This window comes from Emydura macquarii, unplaced genomic scaffold, assembly GCF_026122565.2.
Source record: "Emydura macquarii macquarii isolate MOO-44397 ecotype Brisbane River unplaced genomic scaffold, CSIRO-AGI_Emac_v2 contig_3530, whole genome shotgun sequence".
In the NCBI taxonomy this organism is placed as follows: domain Eukaryota; kingdom Metazoa; phylum Chordata; order Testudines; family Chelidae; genus Emydura; species Emydura macquarii.
The window spans coordinates 7,699,760-7,719,519 of record NW_027133667.1 but is presented as its reverse complement, the minus strand read 5'-3'; the positions used below and the strand labels follow the sequence as shown (position 1 = coordinate 7,719,519).

The 19,760-nt window shown below is 39.8% G+C and overlaps 1 protein-coding gene across 10 annotated transcripts in view; it reads right to left on the bottom strand.

The window, feature by feature from the left end:
* The window catches only part of DENND5B (DENN domain containing 5B), a 159,123-nt gene extending 148,271 nt beyond the window's left edge, over positions 1-10,852 (bottom strand). For 9 of the 10 annotated variants that reach the window (XM_067536095.1, XM_067536099.1, XM_067536097.1 and 6 more), the window contains exon 1: positions 10,433-10,852. In XM_067536095.1, coding sequence (XP_067392196.1) covers positions 10,433-10,544 — 112 coding nt within the window. In that variant the 5' untranslated portion in view covers positions 10,545-10,852. Of the gene's footprint in view, positions 1-7,678; positions 7,706-10,432 lie in introns of all 10 variants that reach the window. The other variant, XM_067536098.1, reaches the window with a different exon arrangement.
* Between the last annotated feature and the right edge of the window lie 8,908 nt (positions 10,853-19,760).

The following is a 19,760-nucleotide window of genomic DNA, read 5'->3' as shown; positions in this document are numbered from 1 at the left end:
ATTACATACAAAAGTAGAAAACTATTTCACAGCCTAACACACAAAGCAATGTTGCACTTTTTTTTTCTTAGCAGCTTCAAAAGGAAAAGACAAAAACAAGCAATCAAATATGTACTTAATATCTTGCAGTGGTATGGTTAAAGATCAATATGGTTTAAAAGTCATTATTCTAATAGATGAAGATTTATGAGGCATTCTTCAAGCACTTTCTGTTTATATATAGGACATAAGACACTTGTTTTATTTATCCCACCCAACACAGATGTCCACATTTAAAAAAAAAAAAAAAAAAAAAAAAAAAAAGACTGCTCAGTAACATTCCTTAGACAAAATATTTAGATTCTAGTCATTCCTCAGTTTAAAAACTAATATTAAATCTGAATGTCCCTGTTTGGATTAAAAGTTGCATCACATCTGTTGTCACATCTATAAAAGCCTGAAAAAGAGTCTACATATCTACAAAGAGTAGAGCAGACAATCCCAAGATAATACTACTTTGGGTGGAAAACGCTGATCGCACAATCCATCTGTGCTGAGCAGTTGCCAATCACTAAATTCTTTGTAGACAAACACACTTAATTGAATCATAATTGTAAAGACTGCAGTCAAAGGCTACAAAATGAAAAGCAGTGCATTATGGATATTTAAACCCTTCTTAATAATGATTGATATTTAACAATGTAATGAAATAAGTAAACCACACAAGAATACACCATTAGAAATTTTAAGACTGATTTTTTAGGTGTAGACATAGCATTTAAATTCACTGAGAACCAATTATACAAACAACATGCCTGATAATCTGTAAAAATGTTCACTTTTCCGTATTTCTTCTAAATAACCTTTCATTTTCCATCTGTACATAAACATCTCATTTTACTCAGTATTGTATGGTTTCTGAAAGTTCTGCCCTGTTTCAGGACTCAGTCCTGGGAGTTAATATCTATAAAGATTAATAATCTGTATAAAACTAAGCAAAACACACAGAAAAACAAAAAAGCTTCATAAAAATGATTCATGGCTATACTCATAATTCTTAGCTGTAATCCTAGCTTCTCTAGGAGTTATAAATCAATTTGCTTATTTTAATAAAGTTGTTATTTCCAGGACAAAATTCTGAAAACTAACATTTCACAGTTTGTTTAATGCTATCACATAGTATGGGGGGGGGGGGGGGGGAAAGATTGGCAGTTAGAGAGCAGAGAAAAATATACTATCACATGATTAAATAATTGAGCAGCATCTCCTTTCTTGCAACCTACTGACAACTAAAAGCAAAGGATTTACCCAATTACATGCTGCTCTTATTTGGCAAATCATTTAAGTTTCTGATGGAAAACAAAAAGCCCCAGGCATTAATAAATAAAAGAAGTCAATGTGTCTTCTCCATACACTACTGCAGCAGGCTCCATCTGTCTCCTGATTTTCAGTGGACACACTAAAAGCGGATTCCCTAAACAAGTTATAAATAATAACTTAGTTATTTCATTGATATGATGAGTAGGAGTTAATTAATGCTTTGCTTCACAATTCTACTATAAACAATTTACACCTATTGTGTAACACCTTTCATTCATAAGAATCCCAAGGCATTTTATAGCTGGAAGGCCCAAATTCCAGAGATGTATATACAATTACATGCCTGATTTCTATAGGCTATTCCAACAATCACATAAGTGGCCAGTTAAGATACATAGTTGGCAAGGAAACATCTACACATCTATACTTATTCATGGGCACAAAATATCTGCTTTATTTAAATAATGCAATAATACTGAAATGTATGTCACTAGCAGGTGAAATTATTTGAAGCAGCAACTGCACATGACACTGCAGATTAAGAAAAAAATGGTCATTGCCAACAACAGAATGGCTGTCACTATGCCTTATATGTGTTTGCAGATTAAATCCCTCACCCCTCCTCCCATGTCTCTCTTTTACAGGATCCCAGTGACTAGGGAAAAACTGTGGAGGTGGGGGAAGAGAGGAATTCTGGCTTCCCCACTGTGAAAGTGCACAAAAGCCCTGAAAATACTGTGTATATTGCCTGAAAGCAGGGTGCATTTTATGGCTGAACTAAAACCTGTTAAATAATTGGATTAACTAGCACTAGATACCTCACATTAGAATTTAAATGCTGTATTTTATTTTATTTTGAAAAGAGACAGACAAGCAAGCTATTAGTTAGCTGTAATCAAGCATACATACATATTCTAAGGAGAATGAACCTTTTCTTCCCCACAATGAATTTTAGAAAAGTGTCATATTGGTTCTTGTTTTATTTTTAGAAGCATCTCTTATATGGAGTTTAAGGTTATTTTTGTAGTCAAAAATGCCCTTTTTTTTTTTTTTTTTTAAATGGGCAGATCCATCAAGAACAAGTATATTCTGATGAAAAGTTACCTTAACTTTTTATACCATCATTCAGATGAGGGTCATTTCAGACCTATAAGATCTTTAAGCTTATTTTTAAATAACTTCTGTGTTAGCGAGGGAATACTCTTTCAAATTCACTCTTCAAGTATCAGCACTGAAATTCTGACATTATTACTCATGGATTTAATGTAAAAAAAGATTTAGTTTTACATTAAGAGGTGACGTAAGACAGATGTTTTTACTATGCACGGTAAAGAGACGACATCTCTTTCCAACCAGCTCACTCATTTGGTACGCAACCTGAACATCACTAATGACAAGGCAGCTATGAAAATGTCTGATGAATCCTTATTTCCAAATGTCTGCCAAGGAGAACCTGACCTTGGGGAATGCAGTAAAGTCCTTGTAAACAAGCTCTTGAATAATGTTACATTAAAGAGACATATCAGGTTGAGCATAACATTCACTATTCTTTCAGCCTGACAACAATCCAAGAGCTATCTATATTTCTGGGTGGATCCTAGCAAGGGCCTCAGTATCCTAGGGTAGTGTAAAAAAAAAAAAATAAAATAAAAAAAAATAAAACACATTTATGAAAACACTATTGTTAATTCTGGGATGGGAATGGCTGCAAGTCATCTCCCCCTCACCCAAACTCACACCCATGTGAACTATATTCCAGGTCTGTACTACTTGACAGTATACTTTTAAGATGTCAGTTACATGTTCTTCTATGAGATTGTATACACAAAACACTCCACTATTATGCTAGTGCATCAGAACAAAGAACTAAATTGGACTATGAAGACACTACCCTTATTCATTTCAGAGTTGAGTGAAGTAAAAACTGAAGAAGAAACCTAACAGGTGAGAAGGACATTGGTTCTCTTTTATGCAGTGTGAATGACTCTAGGTTACTTTAAGCTTTTTTTTTTTTCTTTCCTTTTTAATTTATAATTGTAGAAAGTATTTATTTTCATAGGCAAGAGAAATTAAAGCCATTTCAGATAAAAATATGGTCAGTCAAAAGAGTAAGAGTTCATCTACAGTATGTATAACTAAAAATAAGGAACTCGGTGTTATGTTAGAATAAGTTAATACAGTACAACAAATATTGACATCAGTTGTGATCAGTTAGCAAATCAATCTCCGGATTAGAGATTATTGTAGCTGGATTACTTGATAGTCACGAACTTTGACAAGTATGTATAAAAGATGCCTTGTTTCCTTTGGCATCAAGATTTTTCCTAGAAAGTTCAGAAAGTTATAAAAGCAGTACACTGACTTTCCATTACATACTAATTCTATGATTTTGTATTTTGCGAGAAAGAGCCTTGTCCAAATTTCCACTTTAAACTGGCCATTGGTTTCATTATCAAAAAAAGGATATATAAAATCTCGGGATTAGAGGATATTGAGATTGTTAACTCTTGTTATAAAATGCTACGTTATGCCAGGAATACATTGACACAGGACACTCCCAATAATACAGGAAACAGTTACTGGCTACAGGCTGCTTAGAAAAAGTAGTTTTTGAAGAAAGGAGTTTGTGGGAAGCTACTTGCATAATGTGGATTAGGTTGAAATTAATTTTATTCTATTTCACTGTCTCTAAGTTTGATAGAATCATTAATTCCCAAATATTTTCACTTAAATTCATTGAGCCTGGGCATCTGCTTATCACACCCGTAAGAGATTAATTTAGTAGCTAAAAATATTTTTTTAAAGTTATAGAACAAGGTATTACTGCTATCATCTACTCAAATTTAACGCTGTTTTAGGGGAACATCAAATACATTATCCCATTTATGTACTATTTATTTGTAGTACTATCACAAGAAGAAAAGGAAAGTGAGGATCATCATCATATTCCCTTTAATTAAAGGAATGACAGGTCACATAAGTAGACCAATATCAAAAAAGAAATTGTCATCTACACTGACAAAAACCTAAAACTGAGATTTTAAAAACACATCAGGAACACTATTTTCCATATTATATATGACACATACACAAACACTGCCCTATGTTTTCTTGTACATAGTTTTATATTATGGAAGCCCCAGCATGTCCTTAGCAAGAAGTCAGTTTCCTTACTAAAATATCTCACCTTAAAATCTATTCTTTTGCTTACAAAGGAACGTTTCTGAAGTTTTATTGCGATACTATAGAGACAAGGTGGGTGAGGTTATATATATTATTGGACCAACTTCTGCTGGAGAGAGAGAGAGACACTTTTGAACTACACAGAGCTCTTATTCAGGTGTAGGAAAGATACTCAGCATCACAGCTAAAACAAGATCGAAGAGATATTCTAAAACTACTTATGCTAAACTATCTCTTCGATCTTGTTTTAGTTATGACGTTCTGAGTACCTTTCCCAGACCTGAAGAAGAGCTCTGTGTAATTCAAAAGTGTCTCTCTCTCACCAACAGAAACTGGTCCAATAAGAGATACTCTTAATATCCTGGGACTGACACAGCTACTACAACACTACATGCATTGTAGTACTATGTAGTAAAGTATAAAAAAATTTAGTTACAATACATTTTGGATAAATGTTATCTTCAAATTAACTACAGTTAGGGTGCAAAGTTTAAAACCCCACTAACTTATGAAATTTAAGGAAATGAATGAAAAAATTTGAATTATCGAGACTTTCCTTTTATGCCCTGGGCCAAGTCTCAATATTTACTAGGATGGATACATTTTAAAGTCATGTCATTCTGAGGCTGACAGTTTAATAGTTGCTTTAGCATCTATCTGAAAGAAGCAAGCTTGAATTTACTGTGTCCATCTCAGGAAGTAGGAGGAAAGCTGTCATTCATTCTATTTGGTATAAAGTTCAGTAGGGCACAAAAACAAATACTGAATTTTCATGCTCTTCAGGATACCTCACATCAAACATATTGCTCCTCTTCTGATCCCAACTAAGTATAAGCTCCAGCACAAGCTTGAATCCTTTCTCCATTTTCTCACCCACCATAAAAGGAGATTTTCTTCCATCCTCAAAACCAGTTTTGTAATAGTGCCAAGTAGTTTTTTGGCCTGAAATCACATGTATGCTACATTACAACACTTCCAGCATTCAACACATCAAAGGTCTCTAATTACCTGGCATTTTCAATGAGTTAAATTGCCAATGATTTACCCAAAGGATAAAAATATTAATAGGATATTATGGCACTAGATCCATTTCCTATTTGATAAATAAGCACTCAAGCTGAACTAACATTAAAGACAGCACAGAGCAACTAAGCAAAGTAAGATATTGTTGCATTATGATGGCAAATTTAATTTACAAGACAGCTTGTTTATAAACACTCATTGTTTACAAAATAAATCACTCAATTGCTGGAGCTTATTTTCTATAAAAGCCTGACAAGATATTAGGAAACCTAAGCGACCTGGTTTATGCCATTTGGTTACTGATATGCCTGCAACAAGAGCTAGAAAGCCTTCAAATAAATACACACACAAGTTATATATACCCTGCCTTAGCTAGTCATTTAAACATGCTAGATGAAGCACGTTGCATTAGGTTGTCTCCACAAAAAATTAAACACAAATCATTCAAACACAAAAATGGCTAATCTAAATTTAAATGTAGGCAATATGTACTACAAAGGCTATCCTTAGTTAAAAGGAACACACAGGTCATGTAATTCCAGACGATGTTGGAATGCTTACTCATTTGGCAGCTTATCAGTAAGCCCCATGATGTAGTGAAGTGTCTGTGCTTCACTGCTGATCCCAAATGAATCCCATGGGGCCAGGGGATTGTTATAACTTCCGTTCAAAATCCATTAGATAAAAAAATTATGGTATTATTGACAGAAAGCTAACCTCTTCCAATTTCTGATTTACATTTTGAGTTCCCAACTGTGACAGTTCTATTAAGGCCACAGTTCAGCAAGGCACTTACAGATGTGCTTCACAGCACATCAAGAGTGACTTCAATAGGATTTACCTGCTTAAAGTTAAGCACATGCTTAATTACTTTGCTGGACTGGGGATAGGGTTTTCTGTCACTCAAGTAACTACCCTTTTCCTGGAAGTCTGATTTACTGCAATCTTTAATACAGAGATGGGAACCCTCTCACAGCTACACAAGCTCATTATTAATATTTCTCTCCCCCCGCCCCACAAAAAAAGAAAAAACACAGACAGACACCTAATAAAGATACAAAAGACAATATATACAGATATAGATTAATTTGTTTCCATCTTCTTAGCAGCTGCTAATGTCTAATTCACACTATAGCCCAGGCCATTTTTCATGTTGTATGAACAAGGAGGAAAGTAGTTGCTGTGCAGGCCCCCTCTCATCACATAATAGCCAACAAGCCACTTCACTTGCCATTAAATCATAACCCAGGAAGGAAGCTTTTGCTGTTGCCCAGACATGTAATCAAACTAATGTCCATACTGCTGGCTTTGCAGTATTTTTCCAATACCATAAATCTAATTAAAAATGTCAGGAGTAATTTACATTATTTTAATGCAATAAGATGTATTATTCTTATTACTATTCTTTCAGAATCTCATTACACCTTTATAGTAAGAAGTAAATGATCCAATAAGAACCTTGATCAGTTTATGTAATAACATTTACTTTTTTTTTTTTTTTTTTTTAAATTGTTGTAGCACTCAGAGGCCCAGGTTAAGGATCCAGGACACACTGTGCTAGACGCTTTACATAGTCTTTAGACAGTCACTGCACCAAAGGCTTACAGTCAAAGTATAGGACAAGAGAAAACAGATGCAACAAATAAGCAGAGGAAGGTCAACATAACAGTGAGACAAGTTTGGCATGATAAGCAGCACATCGATTCCTTAGCCATATCATTTTGTTTTAGTATGATATGCTTGCAAAAAAAAAAAAAAAAAAAAAAATATCTCAGGATGTTTTACAGTGTTACTGTAAACATAATTACTGAATTAAAGTATATTAACTTGCAAATTGAACAGCAAAATGTGTAATGTACCAGTAATGTAAATACTCAAGCCATATTGCTGGAATTGGACTACTTTAAAACTTGAGTTACTCTAATGCTTTTTTAACGAGATCTAAAGACAATATTTTAAAAAGTATATTAATATGTCCCCTACAAGTTCTTCAGATTTTCAATTATTTATATACATCTTGCCCTTGACCTGACAACGGCAATTCTTCCCGGGGGGGGGGGGGGGGGAATATCTGACTACTGGTGTTTGAACTGGTCAACTGAAGACACTAAATTAACGCATGAAATGAAACATCAAAAATTACAGTATATTTTAATATATTATTTACACTCACCCATGAAGTCGTCATTTTGTCTTAATACTGTGAAACAATTTAAGCAGAAATTTTAGGTCAGCTAATTCATACCTGAGGTGATAACTTGCTAGCTAACACTATCTTTAGAACAGTTTATTTTCAGAAACAGGAATAAGAAATGACAAGTTTAAAGTGTTAAAACCTCAAAAGGTCGTATTATGCAAGTCAGAGATTTAGTACACCTTCAGTGGTGAGATGCCACATACACCAGGAGTTTTCTACTGAAACTAGCCGAATTTACATGTGCAACTGAAAGCAAAGCTACACATTAAAAGCAGAAAGCTTAAAGGGTGTGCAATTAAAGCCTCATCTTTAAGCCAAGAAATTCTAAATTGAAGTTCCCAGCATAACCTTAACTGTGTGCCTGGTGCACAGGCTCTTTCATTACATGATTTACACAATTTACATTAATACAAAGGAACAAATGGAATTCTTTTGAACCTTAGATAAATGCATTTTAGACAGGAGAATTAAATTCAAATTGTGTCAGTCTTACTAAAAAATACCAAAAAAAAGATCTTTATTATTGTCAAGAAGTATGTCGTGACTGTTATATAATGAAAATCCTTACTGCAGTGCATGCTTACCATCAGGCAGAGTTAAGCTTCCCACAGCAACCTTACTCCCTGATCCTCCAAGTCTTTACATACATGTGTAACTTTACTCATGTATATAGTCCCACTGATGTCAATGGGGACTATTCAGACGAGTACTCAAGTTACACACATACATAACTGTTTGCAGAATCAGGGCTCTAGTTTGAAATGTCTTGAATTTTGTGGAATTAAACCTCAGCCTTAAAACTGTGGTTGGTTTCATGCTTTGTTATTTTTTTTACATTATAAAAATTGAGTTTTAGCTTTCTAATTATTTGTTCCCTAAATTTCACCTGCCTTTATTTGAATGTACAATCCTGAAACATAGTTGAATGGGTGTTCTATTAACTTCCCATGATATTCAACTTAATGTTAAAAAGTTATTGTTTCAGCAAGTTGAAATTACAGTCTCTTGAAATCACCAGTAAATTTTGTCACTTACATACACTAGGACATTCCCTCCTGCATTCTGTGAAAGTTTTCAGGGAAATCCTGCCAGAATAATTAAAGAAAATGTTCTTTATTTCACCCATTTTCCTTTTTAAGTCTTCCAACCTCCCTTCCCACCAAGATTTTATGATTCTATTCAAGTCTTCCAATTCCCTTAGATTTTTTTATTTTATTCCAGACTTAAATTGGGAACAAAGGGGAAGAGGTCACATGTGATAGAACATTCAGTTATTTTTACATTTGCAACCTCTTTCTAAGGGAGTCTCAGCACACTGGATAAAGCACAGCTATTGTATCTTTATAATGTACTGACCAGCAGGGAATAAATGCTGACTTTTTATATTGTTGTTTAAAAAACACCCAGGTTTTAACCCTTTCTGCACTAGCCTTCAAATTGAGTATGGACACAGCATTTAAAGTGGTTACAGATAACCAGTTTCTAACAAAATTTGACCACCCTCCACACTGGACACTTCCAACCACTTTCCTCGCCACTCTAACCCCTCAAAGGAGAAGAGGAGAGAAAACATTTTGATACAGGAGGAGGAACATAAACCTGTGTAAGGGGGTCTTTTTCTGTTTGAAGCCAATGCTTGGAAGACTTAAAATACAACTGCAGCAACAGCTGGCAAGATTCCTGGTTCACCCACCTAGGGAAAACTGAAGAGGTGGTCCCCAGTGTCCCTCTATATCAGTTACACCCCCTCCCATCAGTTACCTCCCTCACCCCCTCCTAACTCAGACCTGCAATGAAATACAGTGTGCTCCCACCTTCCAAAACAGACAATTTACTTTGGACTTTCTACTAAGGGGTGAAAAATGCAAAACCTTCAAGAGGGAGAACCAGGGCAGGGAACAGAAACCCACTGTTTCATCGTGCCAGACGGTACAAAGGTAGCTTTCCTGCTCTTTGAACCCAAATTACTGCTAAATGCGTACGTTTCTGAATGGCTACATCTTCAGAGCAATCTCCCAAGTACGAGGCACATGCGGTAAAATACAGGGATAAAGTCCAAGCGGTAATCAGCTTCCAGCAGCACATCGAAATGTTATCTGCTTACTCGCAATGACATAGCCAGCCCTAGCCACTGCAGCTTGTAAAGCAGCGCCTCTGAAAGTGGGGCGGATGGGCAGAGGAAGCCTTTCCAGAGCCCGGGGAATGCAATCGGGCTCCGCATCCAGTCGGTTTGTGGCGCTGCAATTAGTGGCTGGAGCGAAGCAGGCTCCTTGGGTGGGTGGGAAGAGTTCTAGCAGTACAAGAAATTACCACCCTCTCCCCCCTGCATGAGCGCATCCCTCGGGAGCCGAGAGCCGAGCCGACCAGGCACGCCATCAAGGAGACGCCGAAGAGCCTGTGCCCCGGGATGCGCCGGCAGGAGAGCGCCAGCCAGGCCTGCTCTGCTCTGCCCTGCCGTGCGGAGACAACAGCGGGCGGCCCCCGGGTGCGCCGCTCTGGCCGGGCTATTGATAGCCGCGCTGAACCCGTTCGCGTGCACACACAGCCGCTCCGGCGCCGAGAACAAATCGCAGTGACAGGGAAGGCAAACAGACGCCACCGCCATGGCGCGGGGAGGTGCAGAGAAAGGGGTGAAGGGGGGAGGTGCAGCCCGGGAGGACACGGCGGGAGGTTGCAGGGATTAGGTGGGCAGGGAAACGCAGCCCGGGCACCACCCCCGCCGCCGCTTACCGGCCAGCTCGTCGGGCTCCAGCCCGCTGTCCGCGTCGGTCCCGCACAGCACGAAGTAGTGAGCGAAGCGGCAGGGCGCCGAGCCGGGCCCGGGGGCAGCGCTCCCGCTCATCCCTGCTGCTGCTGCTGCCGCCGCCGCTCTGCGCTAGCTCCCCCCGGCGCGCGGGGGGGGGGGACAGGACCGGGCCGGGCTCTCGCGCTGCCGCTGCAGCTGGTCACAGCAACGGCGTCTCCATCCCCAGCTGCCGGCGGCAGGGTCTCGCGGGTGGCGGTTGCGGTGGCGGTTGCTGCTGCGCTCGCGCTCCTGCAGGAGCCCGCCGGGCACGAGACACGGCAGCGCAGCCGAGGGGGTTAGCGCCGGGCGCCCACCCAGGCGGAGGTAGCAAGCAATGCCCCGGCGAGCCGCTGTCAGCTCAGCTCAGCTCGGCTCGGCTCGCTGTTGGCGGGGGAGGGGGCGGGGGTGAGCGTCTGCTGCCGCAGCCAGTCACAGAGAGGGGGAGGGGCGGGCGCAAGACTGCTACAGCCCCTCCCCCCCCGCGGGACATTTAAATCACCGCACGGAAGAGTCTCTCTCCCCGCAGCCCGCGGGCACGCTCCGCTCTCTCTGCTCGGTGCAGTAGCCCCCTGCTGCTGGATGGCGTGCGCAGGTCCCGGTCAACAGCAGCGCGGCCCGTGAGGAGCTGCGATCTCTCCCAGTAGGACTCCAGTCCGAACCGGATCGTGGTGGAAACGTCAGGGTGGGTCAAGGCCCAGTTTACTGCCTGGTTTTACAGCCCTGGAGCTCGCCTCTGGCTGCACAATTGTGCTCCACAGTCTCAGCTGTCATCCTAGAAAAGGCCTAGGGTAGGGTAGGATCCCGTGGTGGGGAAGGCGATCCTAGTCACCTTCGCAGCCAATGCAGTGTTCAGTATGCACTTAGGGAGGTGCCAGCTGTCCCATTCAGCCAATCGAGATAGTGGGTCACATTTTTAAAGGCAGCTCTCTGGTTTAGGAGCCTACGGTCTGGTATCCTCTTCACATTTAGATCAATCTAGGTACAGGTGTAGTCAGTGCTAGGTCAAAAGAAGAATTCTAGGTCCATTAACTGCAGGGATGGGGAAAACCTGATTGGCATAGAGTGTCTTCACCAGAGGTGCTGCAGTAGCACAGCTCTATAGTTACAGCTGCCCCAACATGGCCTAAAAACACTCTGAGATGTAAGACCGAACACAGTGGGTAATATTGGTTAGAACTGGAAAAGGAATAGATTATTTTGGATTCTATTAAATAGAAATTTTAAAGTAAATTTTCAAAACTGTGACGGATATAAAAACATTTCTGACCAGACAGTAAAAAATCAGAAGGTGGCTGCTAAACTAGCAATCATCCTTCACTTGGCACCCATAGACATATAAGCAAGAGAGCCACAAAAACATTAGCAATCTATGGCTGCTTCACCATCTCCTCCTAAGAGGCAATCTCTGGAAGTACCTACAACGCACTCCTTACTACTGTCATTGCCAAAGGCGTAATTAAGAAACCTATTAATCTACACTGCACAGTCCTTTCATAAAATCACTTCAGGACTATGTTGCTCTATTAACACTGGTTTGCAGTGTTGTTATAGCCATGTTGATCCCAGGATAGTAGAGGGACAAGGGGGGTGAGGTAATATCTTTTTGGGGGGATCACAGCCCGAAAGAACTCTTTCCTGACCCCACTCCCTTGGCCTTCAAACAACCTCCCCAATCTCACCATGCTTATCATCAGAAGCAAGCACCCTATAAACTTGGACACACCAACTCAAACCAGCACCAGATCATGCCATAACAGATGCAAAACCTGCAGACATATCTCCACTGATACAATGATCAGTGCCCTCCACAACACACTGTTCAAGATCTGTGGGTCCTACCCATGACTGTCACAATATGTGGTGTACCTCATTTCATGCATCAACTGCCCCAATGGCAACTCTGTGGGTGAAACCAGACAATCCCTATGCTCTCGAATGAACTCACACAAGAAAATTATAAAAGACCAAAAAAAAACCCCAATATATAAGCTGTGGGCAAACACTCTTTTCACAATATGATCACTCCATATCTGACCTGTCAGTCCTTGTCCTCAAAGGAAACCTTCACAACACTTTAAAAGATGAGCCTGATAGCTTATATTCATAACTTTGTGAACACTAAAAATCATGGTCTGAGCCCTGGTCTACACTACACAGTGAGGTGTACATAAGGCAGCTTCTGTTGACCTACATGCACTACAGCCTTGCTCCCGCTCATGTAAGTGCCCTACTACACCGACATAATAACTCCACCTCCATGAGAGGCATAGGGCTTATGTCGGTGGAGTTAGGACAAAGAAGTGTTTGTGTAGACAACTACAATCCTTACATCTGCTGTTGGCTGTCTTGTCCATTTCACAGCTCCCTCTCCCCCTGGAGCTGTGAAACTGACAAGAAAGCTGGCTCTCCAATAGGGCTGGTGCCAGATTTTCACTCCAAGCCCTGTTGTCACCCTGGCTCTGTCTGCTGCCTGGGCTCCCCAGAGGGAAGCTGCCTCCCAGGATCCCAGCTCCCCACTCCCAGCAGGGAGCCCAGCTGCACCAAGGCTCCTGACTCAGAGGCCTGCTGCCCCAGGGCTCTCAGTCCCCTGCTAGAAGCATGGCAGCCGGACTCTGGGTGCGGATCTCCCCTCTGGAGGTGAGAAACCTTGGGTGGCTCCAGGCTGGGAATCGGAAGGTGAGTAGCCCAGGCGGGCAGCTGGGCTCCTGGCGGGGAGCTCCCCACACTGCCCCTCTTCAGTGGTAGAAGAACTCTTGGTGAGGACACGCACCACTGACAGAAGGAGGATAGTGTGGACATCAGCCATTATGATGGCTGTAAATTGAGCTAACCTAGGTCTATTTAAGATTTGTTTTGTAGAAATTTAGAAACAAAATTCATTATGAAGTTGCAATCATTATGAATGTAATAGAATTAGTATATGCATGTACACCTGAAAAAAGACTGCATTTTAAAATGGTGATCACCCCTCTGTGGGATTGCACTGATAATAAATTAATTTGAAGGTTTATTAATGACATATTATTTTAACATACATTTTTATTTAATTTCTCTCTGAGCTAGGTTTTTATAGGATGCTAAAGTGTTAGAATGCCTTACAAATTTTAAGAGACAATTTTCACAGTTTTGTCATAAGTATTGAGATATTTGATATTTTTCTTAAAACCCCAGTTCCTATCGTCCTGTGATTGTGTGAGAGGCTCAGCTTTCATTTAAATATATACTTTTAAAAAGTTTTTATACCTGATGGTTGTGGAGACCGTCTTGAACATGTGAATCCCAACGGCTCAAAAACCAGAAGGCAAATATAAAGGATAAATAAATATATATATATATATATATATATATATATATATATAATTTTAAAAATCTCATGATTTTTCTAAGCCAATTGCATGGAATGAAATGTTGGCTCCATTGATGTGATTGTTTAAACTCCTATTGACTTCAATAGATCAGCATTTGCCTTTTTTTTTTTTTTTTAAAAAAGCATGACTCATTTTTTTAATGCTTGGGATTGGCAATACTGCATAGCAACAGATCCTAACGCCGTTTTAATCTCTGCAACTCCACTGACTTCAATAGAGCTACCTCAGTACTGCAGCTGCTGAGGATCTGGCCTATAGAATCTAGGTGGAGGGAATTTTGTTTGTTTACATGCGCTGTGATTGCAGAAGAGAGAAAATTAAGAAGTGTTTTATATTTTGCTTTGAAGGTAATGTGGCTTGTCATTCTGACGTGTTCCAGGAATGAGTTCAGTCTGTTTTTCTCCCCATTTCCTTAATCCCTTCATTTTAGTATTACATGATGGCTGAAGTATTAGGGAGGTCAGTTGTTCTGATCACCTACTTTGGATGATGGAATCTGGCACTCAAAGACATTAGAGATGGAAAACACCTACTGAAGAACTCATTATCCAATAGTGAAATGCCCCCCTCTTTACCCAGGCAGAACTGCTTCCTATAATATACTTTCTAGAGATTTATTGTGTCCAGTTTAAAATATCCTAAACGTTGAGCTTCCACCATGTGTCTTAGGCAACTATTCCACCATCGAATCAATCTATTTGTCAGGAAGTTTCTCTCAATATGCAACATATACTTTATCTTTCTTTATTTCATCCCATTATTACTCTTGGTCCTTGTACCAAAATATTCTCCCATCTTGGTGTTTATACCTCTCAATTATTTGTTCACCACTATGTCCCCTGTCAGTTATCTCTTAGCAAAGCTATCTACATTTAGACATTTTAATCTTTCCTTTTAAATGATCTCCTACAACCATTTAATCATTTGTTATGCTTTTTTCTGAACTCCCTTGAGTTTAGCAATCTGTCTGATTATGAAGTGTGTAGAACAGAACTCAGTATTACAGGTGTGATAGCACCAGAGCCATATGGAGAGGGAGAAATGCAGAAAGCCATACTTGCCTGCTATGTGATGCAGTGTTTCTGCAAAAAGAGCCCAAAATTACAGTGGCCTTTTTTAATGACCATAATATCTACTCCCACTGCCCAAGCTATATGTTAACGGCTGGCATTCCAGCACCCATTTTTGCTTTTAAGCTACTTTCATTGATGTATTGTCAACAGATAGGAACAAAACCAAATATTTTTTCTATAAACAGAAAAAAATTAAAATTTGCAGTGTGCTCATGATTTCTCTGACTGCAGAGCTGAGTTTATCAGGATCTATGCCAGTTCAAAGTAGGAGTCAATTGGGTAGCTAGTTATTTTCCATACATCTCACCAAAAGCTAAGTTACTTTATTTAGTTTGGTTTATTAGCTTACTTCTGTTTGACCATTCAGATCTAGATCACATGCCAGAGTTCACTCAGGCCCTAACTTCCATTCAAACCAAACTATTTTTATTAAGATAATACTATCTTGTTCTTTTGATGCAGGCTTCTATGCTGGAGATAAGTGTGTGATATAGTATTCCTACAAAGCAGTAAATACAAGATACTTAAGGCTATATGAATTAAATCTCTCCCAAAAGAAGTACTCAAAAGTTTTAATGCTTCAGTTCTGACTTTCCACTTATATAACGGGCAATTTTGTATGGGTGTGTTTGAACCATTTGCTAGACAGGACAATAATTTTTATTCAAATACACATTAATATACAGAGACGTTTCAATCACAATAATAATAAATATAACTTTTTAAGACAGGAGTGAAACATAACCCTTTAGATTGTAAGTATTAATATCCAACAACCCCATTCTCTTGACACATGCAGGTTTCTGTCACCATCACCCTTCTTGATCTACCTTTAGGGTCAGCCCTCTTTCACACCACCTCTCCCATTGTTGTAAGCATAGCTCCCATAGAAGAGTCAGGTATTGCCTTCTGAGTTTCACCTCTGTATTCATGTCTTCTTTTAATAAAGAGGAATCCCCAGGCCTAGCATTGTCCCTTGCAAAATCACTCAATTCATCCTCAGTAACCCTAGCAGATTTAACTGCCTCACAAGCACTTCACTGTGTCAAGTGTCTGTGAACTAGCAAGTAATGATATGGGACCCTCTGGGCAGGATTTTTCTTGTCCAAATACCTCCATGTAAATTGTTCTTATCCAGTCTGATTCTTTCCCTCCAGACTGGTCTATTTTGAGACACAGCAAGTTGCTTTCTTTCACAATTTATTCATCTTTCTTTATCCTGGATCTTAACAGGAGTCTGTAGTTTTTTGGAAGATCTTTGATGAGGAGCAGTAGCAAAATTTGCTTGCTGGGCCTTTTTAATAGCAACAGTAGCAAGCACTGCTAGCAAGTTGCACAGTACTAATTATACCCAGATCCTTTTCCTTACATCTTGTGGCAACAGTTTTTTTCACTTCCATGTCTGGTCTGGAGATTCAGTTTATGCCCAGTTGTTTTTTTTTCTGTATTCTTCCCTGGGCCTGGCTCTCCATTGCCTTGCACTATGTGTCGTCACTTATTCCTATGCACAGTGCCCATGCAACACAATCAAATCATTAGTAGCATTTTACCTCCACTTTGCATGGGCATAAATCAGTACGCAAAGGGAAAGGCATACCAGGCCCAGGGAAGAACACAGTATGCCATGGAACCCTTCCCCACTTAATCCACATCCTTGTAGTGACAGCTCTGTCCCACTATCCGTTTCTCTCATTTGTGGGAAGTCAGAGGGGAAGATTTTGGGCAGTTAGTTGTGTTTTCTGCTAGCAATGGGTAATTCTCAGCATTTTCAAGTTACTACAGTTTCTTGCTTTCATTACTTGCACTTTCCTTAATCTCACAGTAAGTCTTACTTAAGTCTTACTTTTCAAAATCTGTCACTTTAAACTAGGTCAAATGCTAACACCGCTTTTCAGTTTTTCCTCTTAGGGTTTGCCATAAAGAATCAGACTATTGCTCTATCAAGCCCTGTATCCTCCTTCTGCCAGTGGCTAATGCTTCAGAGAAAGGTTTCAAAAAATGTTTTGTTGTAAGGATATGTTGCATATACTTGTCAGTGACTCTGCTGACTCACCCATTATTTGCTTCAGAATGCTTCAGTGAAAGACATCTGTTCCTGGTGATACACTGCTCTTGAATCTCTCACATTGGTCCACAATTTCCTGAATAGAATTTTCAGCATCTGCCAAGGCCACATAGATTTTCCATTGAAAGTCTTTATTGTTTGTATCTAAATATTTACATAGTGCCATAAGGGAAGGGATGGAGGGACAACACTAACCGAAAATAAGATGCAAATAAATGTGTATACAGCTTGAAAGAACAAATTTTAGATTTGACAATCAGAAAATTAAGTAGATCACATTAGTGTAGGAGTTGACTGGAGAGCTAGCTGAAAGAAGTGGGTTGGTTTTAAGGCGGGATTTGAAGACAGAGTGAGATCATTCTAGGCTTGGAAGGATGAAGAAGAAAAACACAAAGGCAAAAGTGGGAGGAGACAAATTAAATAGCAAGAGAAAAAGAGTTGGCTAACTGTATGAAGCAAACACACTTTTTAAAAATAATAGATTAGAGGCTTGAATGCTTTGGGTTTTAAAACTGAACAAGCCAATTTGATGGGCATAAACCACAAAACTAATAGGTTTTTCACTAGCACAATTCACAATTACTGAGAAAGCGGATACTGCAGGCATATATTCTAACCTAATCAAATTATAATACTAATAAAGTGAGTGGCTTATCTTCAGTACCAGCCTCGTATCTGTAAAAGATTAAACTTGAACAGAAACATAGTGCTTTTCTCTGGCATAATTTGTAATTATTCATATAGCAATGTTACACATAATGCATTAACAAATTATTACTGTTCTCTTTATAATTTACCATGGTCATCTCTACACTATAATGATCTGGCCATAGTTTCTGTGGCTTATTCCATGTTTGATGAATTCTTAAAAATCAGTTCCAGTTTTAGCTCATTGCATTTTGTTCATTTCGTAAATATCCAGTAATATTTGCATGATGTTATTTAGCTGAGATTGCTGTTAGGATGATCTGTGCTACTGCAGTAGTATGTCTGGGTTTTGTTTGTGCTGAGAATTAATGAAATTTGATATGCCTGCCTGTATTCCTGTCGCTGCCTGTGGAGTGGACTCTCCGGTTTACCACAGTGGACTCAAGAGTGAAGCCATGTAAGACCTACGGCCTTTTCTGATATAGTTGGTGCCCAAATCATGGAGACCAAAGTGCTATTCCAGGATGGGTAAAACATCATTCTGCACTCAGTCACGGGAGACTTAAAGTCTTTTCCTACCACTAGTGAGACAAATTCTCTGCAAGTACAAGGACTAGATAGATCACCAGCATTGGAAGATACCAATGGAGTCATTATTTCTGTGGGCACCAAGGAAAACCACCCACACAGCGATGATTCTGTCCCTGTGTGACAATGTGTATGACCTTTGCAAAGTCACTTAGGCCTGATTTTCAGAAATACTGGGCACACTCAGCTCGCATAAACCAGGCCATTAAACTCTTTGTTCTTACTCCTATCTGTAAAATGAAGATAAAGACGCTTATCCATCTTGAGGAACTGCTTTGAGATCTACAGATGATAAAGTGCGGTGTAAGTGCACAGCACTGTCATTAATAAAGCAAACCCTGCTGTTATACCATGATGCAGACATTCCTCTTACTAGGCATGAAATTAAACTCTGGTGTTGGCAGATATTGCTGACTCATTCTAATGTGGACCCTATAGTGCACCTCAGCGTTGCTGAATGCTGATAAAACTATCTCCTTGCTGGATTTCAGATGCACTAAGGTAATTTAGTTATGATATTGAATCTCCATTGACTATCTGGACAGAAACTGATCACACGTTTTCTGTTAGCAGTATACTACCTGTGGCCTGTTTCTAGCATATAGTACCATAGGTGTATGCGTGGAAACAGATAACCATTTACATCTCTGACATCAAGGCCTCAGGACATTCCTTGCATTGATGTTATAAAATCTGTTTCATGGGAAAGATCCAACACAGTAATGTGTCAGAAATCTTGTGACACAGGAACAAATACATGCATATTTTTGCTGATTGAGGTAATAGAGTATGGCCATATCCCTGCTATCAAAATGACTGAGTATTCTAAGCCAAGTTTAAGTGCAGACTGTTTACATTTGGCTGTGGCCAAAGTAATGTTTAACACAATTTGGCCAGCCCACATGGATAGTAGTAGGCATCCTTCGGTCTCGAGAGACCATGGGTATGTGCCCTGAGAGGTAAAAAATGTGTTCAATTGGTTTTATGGCAGCCGCAGCTGTGGTTGAAGAGACCCACGCAAGAGAGAGAATCTCTGCCGCATTTGTCACATTTAAAGGTGGTGTTTTGACCCTTTGGGCTCTGCCTTCTGTGAGCTCTTATCACCTCTGCAAAGCTGGACTGCTTCCTCTCATAGCTTTGGAGACATTTATTGAGCTCTTGTTTCCAAAGGCCATGGTCCTGAGTGTGCTCTTCCCACTTATCCATAGCCACATCCATTTCTTTGAGGTCTCGCTTGCACACATCCCTGAAATGCAATTTTGGGCATCCTTTAGGTCTTTTTCCAGATGCCAATTCATGGTAGAGGATGTCCTTTGGGATGCGCCTAGCATTCATTTGGCACACATGTCCAAGCCAGCAGAGGCATCTCTGTTTAAGGAGTGTTTGCATGCTGGGTATGCTGGCTCGCTTGAACACCTCCATGTTGGTGACTCCATCAAAAATTAAATGAAGACAATGCATATGAAACCTATTGAGCCTTTTTTCCTGATGAGAGTATAAGGTCCATGTCTCGCTCACATACAAAGGTGTA